At 55.4% G+C, this 22,949-nt stretch overlaps 1 protein-coding gene across 1 annotated transcript; it reads right to left on the bottom strand.

Moving 5' to 3' along the window:
- Positions 1-9,541: 9,541 nt before the first annotated feature.
- On the bottom strand, positions 9,542-18,143 carry NES (nestin). Its single transcript, XM_005541421.5, has 4 exons — positions 17,218-18,143; positions 15,965-16,089; positions 14,204-14,277; positions 9,542-13,957 (listed from the first exon to the last, which is right to left on the bottom strand). Exons 1-4 carry the CDS (start codon positions 17,998-18,000, stop codon positions 10,080-10,082), a joined length of 4,860 nt encoding a protein of 1,619 aa, XP_005541478.3. The 5' UTR covers positions 18,001-18,143; the 3' UTR covers positions 9,542-10,079.
- Between the last annotated feature and the right edge of the window lie 4,806 nt (positions 18,144-22,949).

Raw genomic sequence — 22,949 nt, 5'->3', positions numbered from 1 at the left:
GTTGGACGCTTCTGTGTGTATGTCTGTGACAGACAGAGAGAGGTTAGGTTGGGCAGGGCCTCGTAGGATACATAGAGCTTCGGGATTTATTCGCTTCCAAAGGTCAGAGATGTCCCAAAGATGTCAGCAAGTAGAACAGTGCCAGCATAGCTGCCAGGAAGTACTTATGGAATGAAGGAATGCACAGGTGCTGGGGGACAGCTGGAGTGAAGCAGCATGTGTGGAAAGAGATGGAGTGCCTGAGTGCCTAAGAATCAAGTGGACGTCAATGAGCTCTGTCCTGGGAGGGAGAAGGGATGGGGTCCCAGAGAGGAAGGTAGAGGTTGGTGCCTTGGTATCCCAGTTCTGAGCTTCCGGAAGGGCCTTCCCTCATGGGAGTGTGAGAGTGAGGGTGATGGGAGAGCTCCGCTGGCACTGCAGCACGTCTGGGGGTTAGGCCACAGGAAGGTTTACGTCCAGCAGAGAAGGCAGAGATGCAAGAAATAGGGAAACAAGCTAAAGGCCAAGGGGAGGTTCCCAGCCCTGCGGCGGACTGGGCTCCGGGGAACGACCTGGGCGCCGGCACAGGCAGCGGCCAGCAGAGGGCGCTGCGGACCCAGCGCGGCGCTCTGAGAGTGCCGTGTAAGCGTGCGCCGAAGGAGACGGGCAGAGGGGTGCGAGGAGCCCCAGGATCCCGCCAGGGGGCGCCGCGGGCTTGCGTCCTGAGGAGGCGGGAGGGGAAGGGGGGTGGTTGGCTATGTAGGGGGTTGGACTTCCGGCCAGGCTTAGCTGGCCCTGGGGGCTGTGAGTCAGCGGAGGTTGAGAGGATGAGGTCACTCTGAGAACTGCAGAGAGTGACCCAGCGCCCGCGTGTGTGTGTGTGTGTGTGTGTGTGTGTGTGTGTGCGCGCGCACCCTTCTCCCAGTGCACAGAATTGTTGGTGAAGTGCATATCAGGATGCAGTCTGTCCTCATGATGAGAGAACATTCCTGCAGATCCTCAGTTAGGCACACACAGTCACACATAGGCACACACGTGCACACTGTCGTATGTACACACTCCTGCATGTGCCCACTTTGTTACAGCACATCACCCACCCAAGGGCAATACTTATTCCTTCTCTGAAGCCAGTAAAATCCAGAGACAGGGAGACAGATCCAGAGGAACAAAGACTGATAGTAATACCGGGAGACCCAGAGATAGTGGGCAAGACAGGCAGACACAGGTTCAATACAGCTCTGTGTTGGTGGGAGCTGGGGCTCTCCCAGGCCATCCCTGCCTAGCTCCTGGCCCTTCCCCACCCTATTTCTAAACTTGACACCAGCTGGTCTCTGATATACCAGTGTGACCTCCCACACCCACCTATCACCACGTTCCTTTCTCACCTCAGGCCTCACCTGCCCCACCTTCTGCCCCCCACACAACTCAGCCCTGCGTCGCTAGGGAGCAGAGACTTCTGTTTCTTAAGGAGCTATAGGGAAGAGGATGATTCTGGGGCCAGAGTAGATCCTCACTTTATCCTGTGTTACCCTGTGATTGTACAGTCAATGCATTTTTAGGGCTCTCAGGGGATTTAGGTGGAACTGAGTGGATGAAGATCAAGGTGGGCCTTTGAAAGTAGGGCCTTAAGAGGAGAAGGCTGGGGAGGGGCAGTGTCTGTCCTTGGGCTCTTAAGGGAGGTCCCCTGAGGTGGAGTTTGATAGTATATTGGATTTCCCCAGAGAGCCCATGGTGGTGAGCTGGAAGGGGCTTTGGTTTCCCATCAAGGCATTCTCACCGACTCTCCCCAAGAGCGGCAGGAGGGCTCCATCATCTTCTCTGATGTATTGATCAGGAGAGCTTCAGAGGTAGACAGGCTGAAGCTGGAATCCTGCCCTGTCCCTGATACCTGCCCGGGTGTTCTGGCGGGGCCGGGAAACGGAAGCCCTCTCCTGGCTTTGTTGGGCTTCCTGGGGAAGGCGGAGCTGGTCCACAGGTGACTCAGCGTCCTGCACAGAGTCCAACCCCTGGCCCAGTTCCTGTGTGTGTGTGCGTGTATGTGTGTCCTATCCTGGCCTTGGGCAGGAGGAATTGGCCCCTCATAGAGTGTCAGCCCCATCTTTGGGGATGTGGAGTAGGGGCCACATCTGTGTCTGCCTCTGCTTCCAGGGCACAGCACCAATCTAACGATGTGCTCACCCCTGCCAAGCCCCTGGACGTGTGGTTAAGCTCTCAGCCTCATTCCCACATGTCTAAACAGGGGTCCCTTTGCAGAGTTTTCAGTTTCCTGGGAATGAAGGAGATCAGAATGTGTATGGAGAGAAGAGACCCAGCCTGGGTGAGATTTAGGGGCTTGAACATTGCCGAGGGGCCTGGCAGCCTGGTGAGATGGCCTTCCAGAGAGCCCCAACTTATTTGCTAGGGCCTCCAGCTTCCTTCCTTCCAGGCTGCTCTACCACACACCTACCTGCCCATTCCTCCCCCACACCCCCAACTCCCACAGCACTGTCCTGACCTCACTGGGGCCTTTGTCCCAGCTGTGAGGCCCTGTCTGTGGGCCTGTCTCCTGCACAGGGAAAGAAAGAGTCCCATTGTTCCGGCTCCCTGCTGTGACACAGCAGCTCCTAAAGACTTCCAAAAATGCTTAGCCCGTCAGACTCCCGTGGGTGAGTGGACTTTCCCTGGGGGCTGCAGCCAGATCTCTGCCTGGAGTGAGGTCCCAGGTGCTGTCTTTCCCAGCTGTGCAAGTTCTTTCAATCCACAGACTGGAGGTCCTTCCTGAGATCTGACTTCCGCTCTGCATTCTGCAAAGCAGCCTACTTCTTCCTGAGAAGGGAGAACTGAAAGAGGCAGGGGCAGAGCATGAGGAAGGAAAGGAAAGAAAGGAAAAAAAGGAAGGAAAAAGAAAAGAAAACAGGAGAAAAGGAAGAATGTGAGGAAATTCCCCCCACTGAGAGACTCTAGACTAGTTAATTGTCTGAGTGGGTGGATCTTGTGGCTTCTGTGTTTATTCCCGGATGCTTCTTCCTTAGTATTTAGAGAGCTTGCTAATGGGGAGGCTGTCGACCACAGGACTGGAATATTTAAGGGGGCTAGCCCACAGTCCCCTGGCCCATTGTTTCATTTTTTTAAGACAGGGTCTCACTTTGTCGCCCAGATTGTAGTGCAGAGGCACGATCTTGGCTCACTGCAAACTCTGCCTCCCAGGCTCAAGCGATTCTCATGCCTCAGCCTCCTCAGCAGCTGGGACTACAAGGCGCATGCTACCAGGCAGGAAACTTTTTGTTTTTGTTTTTGTTTTTGTAGGAATGAGGTTTCTCCATGTTGTTCAAGCTGGTCTCGAACTACTGGGCTCAAGCGATCCTCCCGCCTCAGCCTCCCAAAGTGCTGGGATTACAGGCATAAGCCACCTTGCCTGCCCTGGCCCATGTTATATAGACCCCAAGTGGCATCTAGGAATTCCTAGTATCACTGGCAAGGGACATTGCTCTGTGCCTCAGTTTCTCCATCAAGGTGAACCGAAGTTCTCTCTGACATAATTTCCTGGCAAGTGAAAGGAAGAAATCCTGGAGAGACCAAAAGACTCAGAAATTGCGCCAGGCACGGTGGCTCACGCCTGTAATCCCAGCACTTTGGGAGGCTGAGCCGGGTGGATCACAAAGTCAGGAGATCGAGACCCTCCTGGCTAACACGGTGAAACCCCGTCTCTACTAAAAATACAAAAAAATTAGCCGGGTGTGGTGGCGGGCACCTGTAGTCCCAGCTACTATGGAGGCTGAGGCAGGAGAATGGCGTGAACCCGGGAGGCGGAGCTTGCAGTGAGCGGAGATCGCACCACTGCACTCCAGCCTGGGCGACAGAGCGAGACTCCGTCTCAAAAAAAAAAAAAAAAAAAAAAAAAAAAAGACTCAGAACTTGGGAAGGGACCAGGGAGGAGGGAGGAAAGTAGGCAGAAGACAGAAGAGAGGTGAAAATGGGGAGACAGGGAAGGAGAGTTGGGTCCCTGAGTGGCAAATGTCTCTCCTTTGCGAAGAGGATGGAGTCCTGAAGACCCAGGAGGGGGCCAGAGCCAGCGGAGCATTCCCCCACTGTAAAGTCTCCCAGCCAGCCTGCCTGGGGCTCTGGGGCCCTGGCACTTGCAAGCAGCTGAGACGGCAGCTGTTGGGAGGGGGTTCCTCGACAGAGGCCTCCTGGCACCTGCCTTGGTTTATTTCTGGAGCCACAGCTGAGTCATGGGGGTGGGGAGAGTGAACGGGACTCGGGGGGAGGGGAGACTGTGACTAGAAGAGAAGGTTGAGGAAGGAAGAGGGCTCTAGGGCCTGGGACTCTGGGACCTAGGGTCCATCCCTTTGGGGCCAGAGCATCAAGTACAGGAGGGACATCCACCTTGGAGCCCCTGGAATAGTGGGGCTTGGGGAAGGCTTTGGGGAGTAGGAGGCAGGGCCTCTACCCTTGAAATGTGGGAGAAGAGACAAGCCTGATCTGGGTGTGGGAATGCTGTGTTAGAAAGACTGAGAGGCCAGTCACAGTGGCTCATGCCTGTAATCTCAGCATTTGGGGAGGCCAAAGCAGGCAGATCACTTGAGCCCAGGAGTTCAAGACCAGCCTAGGTAACATAGCAAGAGCCTGTCTCTACTACAAATACAAAAATTAGCCAGGTCTGGTGGCTTACGCCTGCAGTCCCAGCAACTTGAGAGGCTGAGGTGGGAGGATGGCTGTTGTGAACCAAGGAGGTCAAGGCTGCCGTGAACTAGGATAGTGCCACTGCACTCCAGCCTGGGTGACAGACAAGATCTCCATCAGAAGAAGAAGAAGAAGGAGGAGGAGGAGGGGGGGGGGGGAGGGGAAAGAGGGCTCCCAGCAGGGAGGTAGATGGGAGACCCCAGTGCCATGAGAGAGGAAAGAGAGAGGGCCACATTTTCCTCTGTGGGCCATTCTTTCTGTCCCTCCCTCTGCTTCTGAGCCAAGCATCTCCTCCCCTGGTTCAGCCACTTGAGATTCTTCTCATCCTAGTCTTTTTAAGGTCAGCCTGTAGATTCAGGAACAGAGTGCCTGAGTCCTTTCTTCAGGTACTTGAGCTGCATTCAAGAAACATCCTATTTTCCCACCTCCCAAGAAGACCCTCAAGTCTAACTTCCATCTGTCCTGCTGTAGGATCCATCCTGGAACTTAGCTCTCCCCTGTGGGTGGGGCTGGGGGTCCAGCTGGGACCCAGGAGCCTGTGCCCAAGCCCAGAGTCGTCTCGGGTTTCCTGGGCTTAGGTGGGCTTTTTTTCCATCCCCTCTCCCTTCCATGGGCAGCCTCAGAGAGCACATTCCAGCTGAAATTAAATCACATTCCTCTCTCCCTGCTTCATGAGCATGGCATTGCTGACAGCAGCTGTGACACCGCAGGGTCAAGTGGCAGCAGCTGGTTCCCCAGGGAGGGGCTGAGAAGGGGGTGGGGAGGGACGTGGAGGACCAGGGCCTTTCTTTGGAGGCAATAAATGAATTCTGATTCTTTGATCTCAAGAGACCAGAGAAAGAGGCACAGACCCTGCAGTGGCAGGGATCAAGGTTAGACCACAGGATGTCCTAGCTGTGTGGTGCCTCTGGGGATGACCCAGTCCCAGGAAGGCCCCACGGGGGAAGGAGGTGTCCAGTGTCTCTTTCTGAGAGGACCCTGGAAGAACGTACTCTCCCCACTCCAGGGCTGGGCTCTCACACAGACATTAAGGCTGAAGGAGCCCTTTAAGAGACCACACTCTGTGCTCCCTTGGCCGAGCCCAACACCTAGGCCTTTGATTTCCTCTGAGACTCGTGGCAATGGCGGCAGGAGCAGCAGCAGCAGCAGCAATGGGACAGCATCAGGCTGGCTTGAATGGAGAGCTCAGCCCCTAACCTCACCCTCTGAGGCGCCTCAGCCTGCACAGCCTTATAAGGAAGTGCCCCAAACAAACCGAGGAAGCCACCTCCGGCCCCCCACCCGGCCCCACCCCATCCAAAAGCTATATTTACCCAGAGGAGGCCCCAGAATAACCTCCCACTTGTCCTTGCACTGATTGGAGGGGTGGGGGCAGGGGGGATACTGTCCCTCTGTGCTCCCTCCCCTGGGACTTCACCCTCAGAAGTGTGTCCCGTTGTCTGTCATGGTCATTCATTTATTTAATACGCATTTATTCAGCACCTCCTGGGCTCCCAGGCACTGAGCTAGGCTCTGGGCGATGACCAGGACAAAGGTCTTGCTGTCCCAGAAACTCCCATGATGACAGCATGTCTGAGACTCCGAAGTTCCCTGGTTTTGCTTCTACTCTGGCCTCCTTTTCCAGCTCCTTCCCAGTCATCTCCTCTCTGTCAGAAACTCCTCTGGAACTCTGTCCAGGGCTCTCTTCATCTTATATGCTCTCTCTGGGGGATCTCTAGGCCAGCGACCCCCTAATTCTTGTCTCCAACCTGGCCCTCTCTCCTGTGCTCCAGCTCCACGTGTCCACCTACCTCAAGCACCTCCTCCTGGAGGTCACAATTTCCTGCTGGACGCTGCCGCTCAGAAAATAGTCCTATGTCTGCCAGCTGCCCAGCCAAAAACCTGGGACCCTCTGCTAGCATATCCCCCCCCATCCCCTACCATGGATTACCAAGTCCTGAGATTCCCTTTCCTCATGTGTCTCCTCTCCACCACTGCCACCGCCACTGTCTCCTGCCTGCACTATGGCAGGTAGCAGCCTCCCTGAAGCCCTCCTGCCCACACCAACCTGTTTTCACGCAGCAGCCAGAGTTTGACTTGAAATGCAAACCTGGGCCGGGGGTGGTGGCTCACGCCCGTAATCCCAGAACTTTGGGAGGCCGACGCAGGCGGATCACTTGAGGTCAGGAGTTTGAGACTAACCTGGCCATCATGCTGAAACCCTGTCTCTACTATACAAAAATTAGCTGGGTGTGGTGTCAGGTGCCTGTAATCCCAGCTACTCTGGAGACTGAGGCAGGAGAATCTCTTGAACTGGGGAGGCAGAGGTTGCAGTGAGCCGAGATTGCACCACTGCACTCCAGCCTGGGTGACAGAATGAGACTCCTGTTTCAATAAACAAGCAAGCAAACAAAAAATAACAAAAATTAGCTGGGCGTGGCCTCGGGCACCTGTAATCCCAGCTACTTGGGAGGCTGAGGCAAGAGAATTGCTTGAACCGGGGAGGCAGAGATTGGAGTAGCCAAGATCGCATCACTGCACTCCAGGCTGGGCGACAGAATGAGACTCCTTCTCAAAAGAAAAAAAAAAAGAAGGAAAGAAATGCAAACCTGGTCAGGTCACCTCTGCTTGCAACCCTTTAGAAGCTCTCGCTTCAGAATTCACTCATTGCCTCCAAATATGTAGAAGTCTTTATTTCCTGGCTATCTAATGAGACCTCTGTCCCCAAACCCTGACTCTCTCTTCAGTCTCATGATGAACTTTCTCTTCCCTCCTCCACCATCTGGCACAGGAGCCTTCCTTCTCTTTCTCAGTTGCCCAGGCTTTCTCTTCCTGCCTCTGAACTTTGCACATGCTGTTCCCTCTGACTAGAACCCCTTTCCTTCTCCTCCTCCCCAACTGGCCACTCCTGCTCATCTTTCAGGTTCTCAGGAGAGCCTTCCCTGTCTACCCCTCCCGTACGCCCCCAACCCACGTCAGGCGAGGTCCCCTGCACTCTGCTCCCATAACCTAGGGCACTTCACTGTTTTCAGATATGATTTCCACTCAGAAGCCCTTGTTCAACTGGTAGGTAAAGCTGCCTGAGTGAGGAAGCCCATTGTTCTTTATCTGTGGCTCCCCAGTGCCTGCACAGCACATGGCATGTGGTGGATGCTCAGTAAATAGTTGTTGACAAATGATGACCGCTCCTGTTCTCACCACCAGGAATGTCCCTGTTACTGTCCAACCCTCGCTCCTCTTGCTGCATTGACAATCACTTCCAAAGAGAACACGCCTCCCACGACATATCCCCTTAGGGAAGTCCTCGCTTCTACCCTGTTTGAGATTATTGGCAGCAATGGCCAGTGTGGTAACTCGATATGGGATCAGGAGTCCAGTGGGCGGGGGGGTAGGGTGGGCACCAGACACAGGGAAGGACTGCTTGGCTAGGCCCCCGTCCTCGGCCCTTGCCCAAGCGGAGGTGCCCGAGGGCCTGGGGAGATCAAGCACAGGGCACCTCTGTCCCATTGGAGGGGCAGGGAGTGGACCTTCCTTGCCTGGATGCCAATGCACTGGCCCTAGGCCTAGCAGCCTGGCAGGATCAGATAGGGCCTTGTTAGCAGTGGGTACAGGAAGGAGAGAGCGGAGGCTTGGGCTGCCAGGAGGGTGGGGTGGGGAGAGACAGGATCCCGGCCCCTGAGGGATGGGGCATAGTGGGTGAGAAATGGAGCCTGGGTGCCCAAGACAGAGGTGCTAGATGAAGACAGGCAGAGAGGCAGACAGTGAGGGCCTGTCAGGGAGGCCCCTACCCACCCCTCTCTGACTGGAGGACAGGAGTAGGAGCCAGAGGGGCTGGGACTTCATCTTCTCATCTTTCTCCAGCCCTCAGCCCTGAGCCCAAAGGGAGGGAGAGCCTGCTCCCTGCTCCCGGACTTGGGATCCGCTCCAAACTGGAACATTTGTTTGGCAGCCCCTATCCCACCCCCACCAGCGCTATTTAGAGGTGTCGCCAGATCTTCCTTCCCCACAGAGCTGAAGCAGCGAGTGGTTTCTATTTGGGTATCCTGACTTCAAGGCCTGCAGGCCCCACCTAATCCAGGAACCCCTGGTCCCCTCCCTGTCCTACACAGGGACACAGAGAGTTCCTGGGAAGTGGGGGGAGGAGGAGACGCTGTGGCTGGAGGACCCTTGGGCTAAGCTGCTGCCAGCACAGCACTGTCATCAGCACACCCCCAGCCCCGACCCCGACAGTTCAGCCCCCCACTCTCCCCTCTCCCCTGCCTCCTGCTGCAGCGTTGGAGGGAAGTCCTACCGAAGAGCTATGCTGTCCTCAGCCTCCTTCCTGCTCTCCTGGGCCCAGGGAGGCTCCCAGGTCACCTGGCCCAGCCTCTCTCATTGTGTGGCAGAGTCTGAGGCTTAGAGGATCAATGCTGACCTGAGGCCACGCAGCCAGACTGAAGCCGAATAGGCCTGCCTCTTCCTTCACCCTGCTCCCACCAAGCCAGGGGGAGCAGATCAGGCCAGACCACTTGTTTGGGTTTAGAGACAAGGGGGCTTATTATGCTGGCGGCAGCAAGGGGCTAATGGCGGGGGACATACCAGGGTGGGGGTGGCCCCAAGGCCTAATCCCTGTAATCAGTGCTGTGGGCAGAGATGATGACAGGCCTGGCTTCTGCAGGCGCTGAGGTCACCTGGACTGGCCTCCCCCAGCCAAGCTACAGCCCCTGGCCCTCCCCAGGCCCCAGCACTGCTGTCTGCAGCTTGGGTCTGTCTGCCCTCATCCCCCAAGGAGGTCTCCAGGGTCCTCCTCTCCTCAGGAGGCAGCCCCTCCCCAGCACCAGCATCTCATCCCTCCTCCCCAACAGTCTCCCCCACCACCCCATCTCTGCTCCTGTACTAACTCTGAGGGGCCCCTCTGAGAGGCGGAAGGAAGAGTCCAGACTTTGAAGGCAGAGGCATTACTTTATTCAGGCAGGGACTAGCCAGGCAGGGCCACAGGTGGCAGGGATGGGGAGGTCAGGACACGGGAGTGCCATCACCTCCATTAGCCACAGGCCAGACAGCCCAGGAGGGTGGTGCTACTGCAGTGAGATGGGGCAGGGCTGGTGAGCTTGGGCACAAAAGCCAGCATGTCACCCTTCCTTTGGAGAAGGCTCTGGGCTACAGGACTTTTCCAGCTGATGGGATGTGGAGGGAAGGGGGCCTAGTACTATCGGGATTCAGCTTACTTAGCCTATGAGATGGTGCAGGCAAGAGATCCTCTTTGCAGGGCAGGAGGTTATATTCCTACAGCCTCCATTCTTGGAGTAGGCTCCTTTGCCACACCCCTTTTCACCTTAGCCGGCCAGGCCTCTCAGCCAGAAACCACAGGTCAAGAGATCATAAGTTAAGAGTGCTGCCCCTGAGCAGGGAGCGGGCTTGGAGACATCCTCCCACTCCCTGCACCCCTAAGTCCCCAGTGCCAGGGAGATGGTCTTTCCCTAGTCCTCCCCTGAGGACCAGGACTCTCTATCTCCTTCTCTCTGAGTGAACTTCAGGAACTGACCCTGGCCCAGGTGAACAGGAGCCCCTGCCCAAGAGGTCTTCAGGGCACTCCCCTCCTCCTCCTGAAAGGGGCTCCCTCGGTCTTCCTCAGGGACGAGCAGCGTCCCTTGCCCCACTTCCTCAGACTGCTCCAGTCCGTTCATCACTCCCCCATTCACATGCTGTGACTTCTCCTCCAAGTTGGGACCCTGGCCATTAACACCAATGATGTCTGCCCCTGGGCCTGAGTCCTCCATCCCACCGGGGACCTCCATAGGGCCAGGGACTTTGTCTTCCCTCTCCAAGGAAACAGGGTCTGACTCTTCTTCTGAGCCAGAAGGCTCAGCACTCTCCTGGGACTCAGTTTCCAGGGCAGTCATGGGGGCACCAGCCACTGCACCCCTCAAGCCGTCATCCCAGGGGACACTGACACCCACAGAATCAGACTCCAGGAAGTCCCCTCTCTGGGAGCTACTCAGGGCCTGGAGGCTGCCAACAGAGGATCCTGGCCCCCACCGCCCAGCCTCTGGCTCCCTCCCCTTCTCCTCATCCTCCTCTCCCTCCTCCCCACTTTCTTCCTCATCTGCAAACCCATCAGACTCCCCATCCCGATCCCAGGCTGCAGGCTCCAGTAGCAGCTGAGGCACCTGGCCTAGAGGTTCCGCCACCTCCCCAGGGACCCCAGGAAGAAAAGATGCCTCAGTCCCCAGGTCCTCAAATTCCTCTGACAGGTCAGAGTCACGGCCACACTCTTCTTCTCCCTCCTCCCCCTCCTCCTCTTCTGAGGGTGGGGCCTCAAGGCCCTTGGAAGCCAGGGCAGCAGGGTCCCAGCCCTCCTTTCCAGTCTTCCCTTGAGGGGGTGGCCTCTGCTCTCCAGTGGGGTCCCACTTGGGGGAAGTGGGGGACCTGAGGTAGAGGCCCAGGGGAGTGGAGTCGGGAAGAGTCTCCCCCAGCTCATCCTCCTCACTCTCTTCTCTGCTCTCCTCCCCCTCCTCTTGGAGGCCCTTGGGGATCTCCCCAGAACCCAACTCCTCCTGCTCACTCTCTACTTTCCCCAGGGCCTCAGCCCTCCCCTGCACCCCCCAGCTAGCCTCCTGGCTCCCTTCAGCCTGAGGCTGGGGCCCAGGGGCATCTTCCAGGATTGGGGTGTACGTTGGGCTGGGGGAGACCAGCACTGGTGGTACATCCTTCTCAGCTTCCTCTGACCCCAGGGGCGGAGGTGGAGGGGCATCACTTCCATCGTGGCCCAGGGTCTCAGCAGGGAACGCCTCCTCTGCTTCCCTGGGGGCCTCAGCCTCTGACTCCTCCCAACCCTTGGGAGACTCCCAAGGGTCTCTACTCTTCCTGGGCAACTCGGAGAGCTCTGTCCCCAGAGCACCTGCCTCCTCTGGGTCCTTTCTAGGCCCTTCCAAGCCCTGAACCCTCTTTGCCTCCAAACTCTCCTCTTCCAGGGGTGGTTCCATCACCTCTTCCCTGGTCAGATGGCCTGAGTCCTCCAGCCCTCCCACCTCCTGCCTCGGGCCTGGCTCAGCTCCCACAGCAGACTCACCCGTGACAGGCTCTGACGCCAACGTGACCTCTGGGGAAGCTTGGCCACCCCGTGGGGCCACATCCTCATCTTCCACCAGGGGCTCTATCGCCTCTGGCAGCCCCTGGGGAGCTTGGAGGCCTGGGGCCCCCACCTGTTGTGATTGTCCTTCGGGGTCCTGGAGGCCCTCAGCCCCTCCCTTCCCACTAGCTCCCTCGGCTAGGCCTCTCTGCTCTTTGGGCTCAGGGCTCTCTGGGTGCCCCTCGCCTGGGATCCAGACCTCCTCTGTGGCATTCGCCTCTCCCTGCTCTACCACCTCCTCCTTCCCAGCGAAGCCATCCTGTTCCCTCAGGTTCAGCTCTGCCTCATCCTCATTTTCCACTCCAGCCATCCCAGCGGGGCTTTCCTGAAACAGTTCTTGGTCCTTTCCCACCGTATCTTCCCACCTCTGCACATCTGCAGACTGCGGCAGCTCCTGTCTCTCCTCCTCCAGAGACCTCAGTGACTCTTGGTTCTCTCCCTTCCCCAGGTTCTCTTTCTCTTCCAGATTCCTTTGACTTTCCTTGTCTACCTCCTCTGGAGATCTCAAATTCTCCAGGTTCCATGCTCCTAGAGATCTCAATGGTTCCTGATTCTCCTCTTCTAGGAGTCTCAATGTCTCTTGGTTCACTTCCACAGACTCCAGTGGTTCTTGAATTTCTAGAGGTTTCATTGTCCCCTGATTTATTTCTTCTAGAGACCACAGTGGTGCCTCAGGTTCTGGAGATTTCAATGTTTCCAGGTTCTCTTGTCCTGCAGACTTCAGTGATTGTAGGAGCTCTGTTTCTAAAGATTTTACTGCCTCTACACTCTCTTCTTTGAGTGACTTTAATAACTCTTGATTCTCATTTTCAAGAGGTCTAGCTATCTCCTGGTCAAAAGACTTCAGTGGTTCTGGATCCACTTTTTCTGGGGGTCTTAATGTCATCTGATCCTCTTCCCCTAGAGGCCTCTGTGGCTGTTGAGTCTCTTTTTCAAGAGTTCTCAGTGTCTCTTGGTCCTCTTCTTCTAAAGACCTCAGTGATGTGTGATTCTCTGTTTCTAGAGGTCTCACAATACTCTGGTCCTCTTCTTCTAGAGAGTTCAGTGGTTCCTGGTTCTCTTTTTCCAGAGGTCTAAAGGCCTCTTGGTTCTCATCTTCAAGAGACCTCAGGGGTTCCTGATTCACCTTTGTCAGAGATCTCAGTGCCTCCTCATCCTCTACTTCTAGAGATCTCAGTGGCTCCTGATTCTCCTTTTCCAGAGCTGTCAATGACTCTAAGTTCTCTTGCAGAGAACTTACTAATTCTTGATTTTCCTTTCCTGGAAATAAAAATGTCTCTAGATTACCTTCAAGAGATTTCATTAGTTCTTGATTCTCCTTTTGCAGGGGTTGCAATGTCTGTGTGTCCTCTTTTCCTATAGGCTTAAGTAGGCCTACAGCCTCTTTTTCTAGAGGTCTCACTACCTCCACATCCTTTAATAGCTCTTTATTTTCCTTTTCTAGACTTTTTAGTGTATCTAAGTCTTCTTCTAAGGACCTCGGAGATTCTTGATTCTCCCTTTCTAATGTCTCATGGCTCTGGTTTTCCAGAGTCTTCAGTGACTCTTGAATCTCCTCTCCCAGAGACTTCAGGGTTTCTTTTTCCAAAGGAACCTGGGAGTCCTGGATTTCCTTCCTGTTTAGATCCTGTTCTTCCCATATTTCCTGCTGCAAGCTGCTCACCATTTTACCCTCTATGGCTGTTTCTTTCTCTACCAACCCCCGTATTTGTCCTTCACCTTCCTCTTGGCATATGCTGAACACTCTAGACCCACCGGATTCTCCATCCTTAGCCTCTAAACTGCAGTGGTCAGGGCTGACGGGTGGGGCCAAGGAGGCATGGTCCTCTGGGGACTGGCCTGTACCGGCCTCTTGCCACTGGCCCCCAGGCTCCTCTGGTCCAGGCAGGACGCTGGCAGGAATGGCCACCTTGGCTTCAGCCTGCAGAGGCTCTGGAGCCTGTTTCCTCCCACCCTGTGCCTGGAGCAGAGTGACTGGAGCATCCTGGGCTCTGATCTCTGCATCTGTAGCAAGAGAGGGTGCCTGAGGTGTGGGTGGGATGGGGGTGCTGGCCAAGGTAGGGGTACGGGCCTGGAGGAATTCTTGGTTCTTAAGAAAGGCTGGCACAGGTGTCTCAAGGGTAGCAGGCAAGGGTGAGGGGAGGGAAGTTGGGCTCAGGACTGGGAGCAAAGATCCAAGACGCCGGCCCTCTGGGGTCCCAGGGAATTGCAGCTCCAACTTGGGGTCTGGAAAGGCAGAGGGGGAAGAAACAGCATCAGTATACCACTGGCAGTGAGGGGAGACACAGAGCGGCCACCACTGGCAAGAGTGTCCATGCGCCTGCCCCTGGTGCCCACGGCTGGGCTGAGAGCATGCTCACTGACTCTGGAGGCCACGGACTTGTGATTTAGATTGGTGCCTCTAGGGAAAGATAGGTCTGGGATATGAAGAGCAAAGCAGGGTAGTTTCTGTGGGATCTTGGCCCCTCTTACCCGGGAAGCTGAGGGAAGTCTTGGAGCCACCGCCAGGTGTTTGCAGCCGGGAGTTCTCAGCCTCCAGGAGGGTCCTGGAGAGGAGGGAGGGAAAGTGGGGTCAGCCCTCTGCCCCCAGGCCTGCAGGCAGCAAGCCAGCTGGGGACAACTCAGGCTGAGCTTGTACCATCCTGGCCCTGCAGGCTTCCTCTTCATTTGACAATGTCACACAAAAGTCACACTCAGGGTGAAATCACATAGTCACATACCCACAGACGTCACACACTTGGTCACACAGAGTCACACCGTATTGGGATACACAGCAGAGCTCAGACATAGAAGCAGATTCCCACACAGTCGGACACTGCCCTACACACACGCACACAAGGCTTAGGCTAGCCTCCTCCTCCCACCCCAGGCCGATGACCTCATCCTCTGTGTGGGGGACCGATTCTCATGCTAATTGCTGCCATTGTCCAAGTCACCATCTGGAGGGTCTGAGAAGGAGAGGATTCTGGGGAAGTGGGAATTCTCAGGCCGTTCCCATGGGATGGGCTCCCTCCTCCTTCCCTGGTGGCCCCCAGAGCTAGCGACAGACAAAAGCAAATGAATTCAGCTCCCCCTCTCCAAATCCTTTTCATGCCTCAAAAACCAGCAGTTAAATTCCTCGGGGCCCACCAGACCCTTCCCCTCGGTGGTTTCACTTGGGGTCAGGGCCCTCATCTTAGGATCTCTAAGCACTCTGGATCCCAAGCTCTTCGGTGCACGGAGGTCTTTGTGTCCAGGCCCCTGCCTCAGTGCCCCTTGAACCAATGAGGGGAGCAGGTACCAATCAACTCAACAACTTAGGCTGAGCAGCTACTCCTCTCTGCTTTGCTCCATGATCTCTGAGACTGGTTAGCACTTGCTGTAGCCTCACCTCTGTCCTTCCCAATGCTGTGGCCTTCCTTCTGGGCTTCTCTTCCCTGGTGGTGGAGCCCCTCTCTTCCACATCCTCCCCAGAGCCTCACTGACCTTCCATCTCTGGGCCTTGCCTCCCCTCCTTTCCTGACCTCATATGGCCCTTCACCAGCCACAGAGCCCCTTCCTCAGGGTCCATCAATGGCCCCTCAGCCAACAGGGCCAATTTCCCAGAAAAGACTGCGGGCTTTGCCCAAGGCCACATAGCAAGTGAGAAGCCGCCCCTCCTTGGTCTCAGCCATTTCTAGGAAAACAGAAAATGTGGACGATGAAAGGTTGGGCAGGACCAAGGGCACTAGGGGGCATCAGAGGAGTCAGGCCCCATGACATCCAGGCTAGAAGAGGCCTTGGAAGTCCCCCAGCCCAGCCCTCAGCCCCTAGACAAGGCTGAGGCCCAGGTCAGGTGGCAAGTCAGTGCAGCCACCCCATGCCTGCAATGCCTCCTTTCCGTGGTTGCCAAAGGACATGGCCCCCGGGGTGTGGGCACGCATAGAGTTGGAGCTTTGCCCCTTGGGGGGAGGGTCTGGATACAGTTGCCCCACACGGGTCCAGCCCCTCTCCAGAGGCTGTCCCACTCAGCAATATCATCTCTCCTGGGGGAATTTCCTGGGCACAGGACATTTTTCAGGTCTCCAACCTACGGGAGAGCAGATGGTTTCAGGCAGGACATGTTTCGGTGTGGAAGTCACTAGCCTAGAGTTACAGAACCCAGTGGCAGCAGAGTTACCATCACCTACACCTCTGGTCCCCTTCAGCCACACAGTCTGCCCCAGCATGTGTGTGCACCTCTGTGTGCCTGGGTAGACAGGGCTCATCTCGTACCTGTACGTGGCCACCTCCAGGCTGAGGGACATCTTGAGATGCGCCAGCTGCTGCCGACCTTCCAGGACCTGAGCGATCTGGCTCTGTAGGCCCTGTTTCTCCTGCTCCAGGGCCTCCACAGCCAGCTACAGGGCAGGTAAGAGGCAGTCAGCGGAGGGGCTGGGGTCCCTTCTGCGAACCAACCTGTGTCCTGCCCGCTGCTGCTGCCTGGGAAGCACCTCCTGCTCCCTGGCTGACTTCTCTGTGCAGCAGACCCCCGTCTCCCCCACCCTACTCCCTGCCCAGAGAGCCCCCTCTGGATCAGCCAAGATAAGCCCAGGGCCCCTGTCAGCCCTCTCAGCCCTCTCCCACTGCTCCTCCTCTGAGGATGCTGATTAAATGGTAGCACATGTTGCTCAGAACACAGCCCCCACAGGAAGGGGAGGTGATGGGTTATGGAGAGGAGAAGAGGGAAAAAAAAAGTGGAAGCAGAAGGAAAAACGATTAATCAAGAGGCCTGGAGCCTGCAGGACTGGAAGGCAAACAGCCCCAGTCCCCCATTGGTCCCATCTCCCATAGCTGTCTCCTGCTCCTCACAGCAGGCTCCCACCCCCGCCCCACCCCATTTCCCACATGTTCTGGATTCTCTCTCCTCTGAGAGGAGGGATGGGGAGGTGGCTATGGCACCTCTGTGTGGCTCAGGCAAGAAGCTGTTTTCGCAGCTGCTGGTCACATCTGTGCCCTGTGAGAAGGAGCAGCTGTTATGGGCCTCTGGAATGTGCTCCAGGGAGCCGAGAAGCCATGACATGGGAGGGGGCTGGTAACCATTCATTCAGGGCCCCTCACTCCTCCCCTCAGGGGAAGGAGGGCTGTGAGGAACTTGGAGATTCTGAGTGACCAGGCCACCAGACTCAGCGCAGACGCGATAGTGCTGGGCATCTTCCCAGTAATAGCAGAGCCTGGGGAGGGGCCCGGAGCCCCGGTCATCATCAGAGCCAGACGGTGCCACCCAGAGAGTGGGGGGGGGTGCTGCTGCAATGAGTCTTGGGCCTGACTGCCCACCCAGGGATGTGTTTCGAGAAGCCCCACCATTCGCACCCTACACTAGACGGGGCTGTAAAAGTCTAGGACTTGTGGCACCAGGTTTCTGAGAACTGGCTCCTGATTCAACAGCCAGCTAGCCCCACTCCCTTCCCAGAAGGTCTCTGAGCTTCATAAGGGACTTTCTGGAGCTTTCTGGAACTTTCTCTCACCCAGGCCCTCAACCTCCTCACCTGGAACTTTTCAGTAGCCCGCAGCCGCTCCTGCCAGCGGCCCTCCAACCTCTGTTCCAACGCTGCCCTGCGCTCCTGGAGGCCTCCGCGCTCAGCCTGGAGCTGCTGCAACTCCAGGCGGCCCTCGCGGGCACCCTGCACCGCCCGGCCCAGCCGCTCGCGGGCCTGGCCCAGCGACGTCTCCATGTGCGCCACGCGCTCCTGATAGCCGCGCACTGCCCCGCGCCACGCCTCGCCCAGTCGCCTTGCCAGCTCCTCCACCTCCGGGGCCGGCGCCGGAGGCCCGCGGGGCGGCGCGGGGCAGCGGGGGGCACAGGCAGCCTGTGCGTTCAGGCCGATGCGCTCTTCCTCGTGCGCCAGGCGTAGAGCCTCTAGCTCGCGCTCCAGCTCTGCCGCCTGTCTGCTCAGCCAGGCCCGGGCGCATTTCTCCGCCTCGACGGCGCGCCGGTTGCGGGCTACCTCCTCCGCCGTCCGCTCCCGGGCCAGCCGCAGCTGCTGGCATCGGCCCACCACGCCCTCCAGCTCTTCAGCCAGGTTGTCGCGCGCCACCTCGGCCGCGTGCTTCTCCCGCCAGCGCTGATCAACGAGGGCCCGCAGGGCCGCCAGCTCATCGTCGGCTCGCGCCCGCCAGGAGGTGTCCCCGGATTGTGCCCGGAGCCCCCCGAGCTCGGCGCTGAGCAGCTCATTCTGCTCCTCCAGCGCCTTGACCCGGCCCAGGTAGGCCTCCAGGCGCCGATTGAGCTCCCACATCTGAAAAGACTCCTCCCCCATGCAGCCCTCCATCCTGCTCGTCTGACCCACTGAGGATGGACAGACGCTGGGCACCAGGAAAAGGGAGCGGCTCACAGAGCTTTTAGGACCGAAGAGAAAAGAGACCGACGGGGACAATGACGGGGCGGGGCGGGGTGGGAGTAGCCTGAGCGACTGAGAGTCGGGAGTGGGAGCGAGGCTATTCATACTCCCGCCAGGCGGGCGGGAAGAGGGGCGGGACCCAGGTCTTAACCCCTTAGAGGTCAGAGAGTGGCAGCAGCCTCTGTCCCTGCTTCCCCAGGGTGCTGGAGAGTGGAACCAAAGAAGAAGCCCTACCATGGAGAATCGGATCTGAGGGTGGTGGCTTTCTGAGGGAGGAGGCCGTGAAGAAGGGTCACAATCCGCAAAAAAGGCAAATAATGCACAGAACCGAGCCTGTGGGAGTGGGGGTGCCAGGACGTTCCAGCCTGGGAGGGAGTGCAGTCTCAGTTACTCGACACATCCGAGAGAGGTATCACTTACTGAATTCCTCTAAGACTCAGTTTCTTCATCCATAAAATGGGAGCAGTGATGGAAATCGCATGGCTGCTGAAAGAAATGAATGTGGCCAGGTTTTTTTTTGTTTTTTGGTTTTTTTTTAAATAACAAATGCTCATCCTCCTGAAATACTGGAGAGAGTACTACAGCATTGCAGAAAGGAGCTGGAGAGACACTGCCTGGAAAACAAGAACAAATGTCTGATATTGGGACACACACACACACACACACACACACACACACACACATACACACACACACGCTATTGCCCGAGTCTCCATCAGAAAAGGGAGCGACCAGGTGAAGGGCCGTCATGGGCTTAAGAACGTTTGTCTCTCCATCCTTCCTACAACTCTTCCGTATAACTGCGAGGTTCAAACATCCACTTTAGAAAGTTCTGTTCTTGGGGAGGGGCCCCTTCTCCCGCACCCCCTGCCAGAGAATTCTGGGTGGTGGACGCCCTCTGGCGGCTTTCAGAAGTGGAAGCAGCAGGAAGAGGCCACTCTTTCCTTCCTAACCACTAGCCCAAGTTTATCCAGCCTTTATGATGTGCCCAGTCGTGTTCTAACATTTTACTTCCATGACCTGACTTAATCTTCAAAACAGCCTTTTAAGGATTCTACAGTTAGGCCGGGCGCGGTGGCTCAAGCCTGTAATCCCAGCACTTTGGGAGGCCGAGACGGGCGGATCACGAGGTTAGGAGATCGAGACCATCCTGGCGAACACGGTGAAACCCCGTCTCTACTAAAAAAAAATACAAAAAACTAGCCGGGCGTGGTGGCGGCGCCTGTAGTCCCAGCTACTCGGGAGGCTGAGTCAGGAGAATGGCGGGAACCCGGGGGGCGGAGCTTGCAGTGAGCTGAGATCCGGCCACTGCACTCCAGCCCGGGCGACAGAGCCAGACTCCGTCTCAAGAAAAAAAAAAAAAAAAAGGATTCTACAGTTTATGAAGTAGAGAGCTCACCAAGGGTGAGAGTAGTAAGGAAGGCTCTCTGGACGGGGCGCATCCTTGAGCTGGGAGGTAAAGGACAAGTGGAATTTGGGGGATTTACAGTGAAGGAGAAGCAGGGCTGGGGAGGAGATGCAGGGATAATGAGACAGAGGGGATCTTCCGGGAAGGCATTTCTGATCAAGCTGCTAAATCCAATTTAGCTCAAGTGTTAATTGAGCACCTACTATGTGTCAGCACCAAAGAGATTGCTGGGACTCTGTCCCAGCCCTGGAAATGCTTATAGTTTGGTGATGTGAGGTCAACAGTGATGGGCACTCATAGTCTGGTGGTGGCGGTAAACATAATAAGATGACTAGAATACTTGATCAGCCTCCAAGGTGCTGGGGACAGAGCCGGGCAGCACAAAGGATGGAGGGGTTTTTCTGGGTAGAGGGTACAGCCAGGTCAATAACCAGGAAGTCATCCCATCAATATCCCCTCCCCTTGAGGAGTCTCTTAAGGCCCCCATCGCTGTCCCCAGGCCAGTGGGGCTTTGGAATTCACCACCAATATGTAGAATGGAGGCCAGGGAGGGGTTAGTGACAGGAGATTGACTAAGAGTCAGTGCAGGCCAGGAGGCTGAGGATCTGGGATGCCCAGGCTCCTTCAACCTTGCATAACTTCATAAATCCTGCTGTTTGGTTTGGGTTGAGGTCTCCCTAGAGCTGTGGCCAGCAGAGCTGGCTTGGAATCTCTTCCTCTCTTTCTTTTATTTTTATTTTTATTTTTTATTTTTTTATTTTTTTAGTAGAGACGGGGTTCCACCGTGTTAGCCAGGATGGTCTTGATATCCTGACCTCGTGATCTACCTGTCTCGGCCTCCCAAAGTGCTGGGATTACAGGCTTGAGCCACCGCGCCCGGCGTATTTTTATTTTTAAGAGGGAGTTTTGCTCCGTTGCCCAGGCTGAAGTGCAGTGATGTGATCTTGTCTCACTGCAAACTTCACCTCCCAGGTTCAGGTGATTCTCCTGCCTCAGCCTCTCGAGTAGCTGGGATTACAGTTGCCCACCACCATGCCAGGCTAATTTTTGTATTTTTAGTAGAGGTGGGGTTTCACCATGTTGGCCAGGTTGGTTTGAACTGCTGACCTCAGGTGATCCACCCACCTTGGCCTCCCAAAGTGCTGGGATTACAGGCGTGAGCCACCGCACCTGACCTCCTTCTCTCTTTCACTTTCTGTCTGGGAGAAGAGGGACGCTAAATGTTTGAGACCCCCTGGGATTCTTGGGGGAGTCCCCTAAAGAGGTAGGGTGGCATTGGGCTGGGGGTTCCTCTCTGAACCCCTCACCCTCACCCAGAAGGCAGACATTTGGAACTGTGTCTCATGCAAAGAGCAGATGACTTTTGCACTTTCTAACTGAATGACCTTGGACAAATCACATAATTTCTCTAAGTGAGCCTGAGTTTAACTTTTTGGTAAAGCAGGTTAATACCCACCTATCTGTATAAGTTTGTTCTGATAATCAAATAAGACGGTGTATGGGGAAGTCTTTGTATAAAGCTTTTTTTGAGGACCGTCACAATGAAAGCTATTAAGCTGAAGGAAACCTCCTCTCGTGAATCACTCTTGGTGAGTTTTAGGAATTACGGGGAATAGAGATGGTTAAGAATTCTGGGGAAGAGTGTGGTGTTGATTTTCCTAAAACAGGAGATGGTAGGCTCCAGCATTCACAGCCTAGAGGATCTGATGTCAGTGCTTACCAGATTCTAAGCAGATACCCAATATTCGAGGCACTTAGAGAAATAAGGCGCTCCCTAGAGAAACTTAGGCCCGCCCTCCCTTCCTCTCTTTCCCTGGTGACTGCATTTGGTTACTGGGATGTTTGTGGGGCCATTGGCTGTACCTTTTATTGGGTCTCTGGACCCAGGACATATGAGCTATGTGGTACTACAGCCAGTGGATACAAAGTCAGCTGAGCAGTCATCCCCAGAGATGGCCACGAGCAAGCCTAGGGGAGGCTCTGTGTGCTGCCCAGAGGGAATTCTGTCCTTGGTCCTGACAATTAAAAGTTTTAATTAAAGACTTGAATGAAAACATGGAAGCCATGTTTATCAGATCTACAGACTATGCAAGAACTGAGAGTTATATTTTAACAAAATAGAAAAAAAAAAAAAACAGGCTGGGCGCGGTGGCTCACTCCTATAATCCCAGCACTTTGGGAGGCCGAGGTGGGCAGATCACCTGAGGTCAGGAGTTCAAAACCAACCTGACCTACAAGGAGAAACCCCATCTCTACTAAAAATATAAAATTAGCCGGGCATGGTGGCGCATGCCTGTAATCCCAGCTACTCGGGAGACTGAGGCAAGAGAATCACTTGAACCAGGGAGGCGGAGGTTGTGGTGAGCTGAGATTGCACCATTGCACTCCAGCCTGGGCAACAAGAGTGAAACCCCATCCAAAAAAAAAAAAAAAAAAAAAGACATTTAATAGGGATAAGTGTAAAATTCTGCTTTTGGTTTCAAAAAATCAACAGCATAAGAAGAGAAGAATAAAGACCAGTTGAAGAGTAGGGCACGTCTAGCGAAGAAGAAAGAGCTGGGGGTTTTAGAAGACTACAAGCTTGTTAGGAAGAAACCAATACTAAGTGGCTGTCTAAAAAAGTGAAAAGGATATAAGTGACTATAGATGTGAGGTGTCCAGATGAGCAGTGGCAACATTCCCATCGTCCTCCACATCTGGAGTGTTGTACTGGACACTATATTTCAAGAGGAACCTTGATGGATTGGAGTTAATCCCAGAAGAAGATGACCAGATGGTAAGGGATCTTGGAATAATGTTTTTGTATTCTTAATTTTTAAATTTTTTAAATTTTATTTATTTATTTTGGAGACAGTCTCGCTCCATCATCCAGGCTGGAGTGTAGTGGTGTGATCTCGGCTCACTGCAACCTCTGCCTCCCTGGTTCAAGCGATTCTCAGTCTCCCGAGTAGCTGGCACTACAGGCTTGTGCCACCATGCCCAGCTAATTTTTTTTTTTTTTTTTTTTTTAGTAGAGATCGGGTTTTCACCATGTTAGCCAGGCTGATCTCAAACTCCTGGCCTCAAGTGATTCACCTGCCTCAGCCTCCCAAAGTGCTGGGATTACAGGCGTGAGCCACTGCGCCCGTCCTGGAATAATGTTTGATGAAGACTTTCTGAATGAACTTGTGTCTAAGCTCTGAAACCAAAAATAATGGCCTCTGAGTAGCACACACACAGCCCAAAGGAAATTGCCAGCCTCCATCCTGAAGGCCTTCTCCCCACCCAAGTCTGCATTAGAGAAGGCAGGTGGAATGTGAGGAGGCCGTGACCAGCAGCACTGGAGTATGGAATGACCAGCTCGGGATGGCAGGCTGTGGCTTTCCCTCCTCTGCTCAGAGGGCAAGGATGATGCCTACCAAGGAGAGTGCGTGCAGCCTCCCCAAGGAAGGACTCCTCAAGGCAGGGCCTGCTGAAGGACACACTGGCATCC

Source organism: Macaca fascicularis, chromosome 1 (assembly GCF_037993035.2).
Source record: "Macaca fascicularis isolate 582-1 chromosome 1, T2T-MFA8v1.1".
NCBI classification, from domain to species: domain Eukaryota; kingdom Metazoa; phylum Chordata; class Mammalia; order Primates; family Cercopithecidae; genus Macaca; species Macaca fascicularis.
This window is presented reverse-complemented; position numbering and strand designations above follow the sequence as displayed.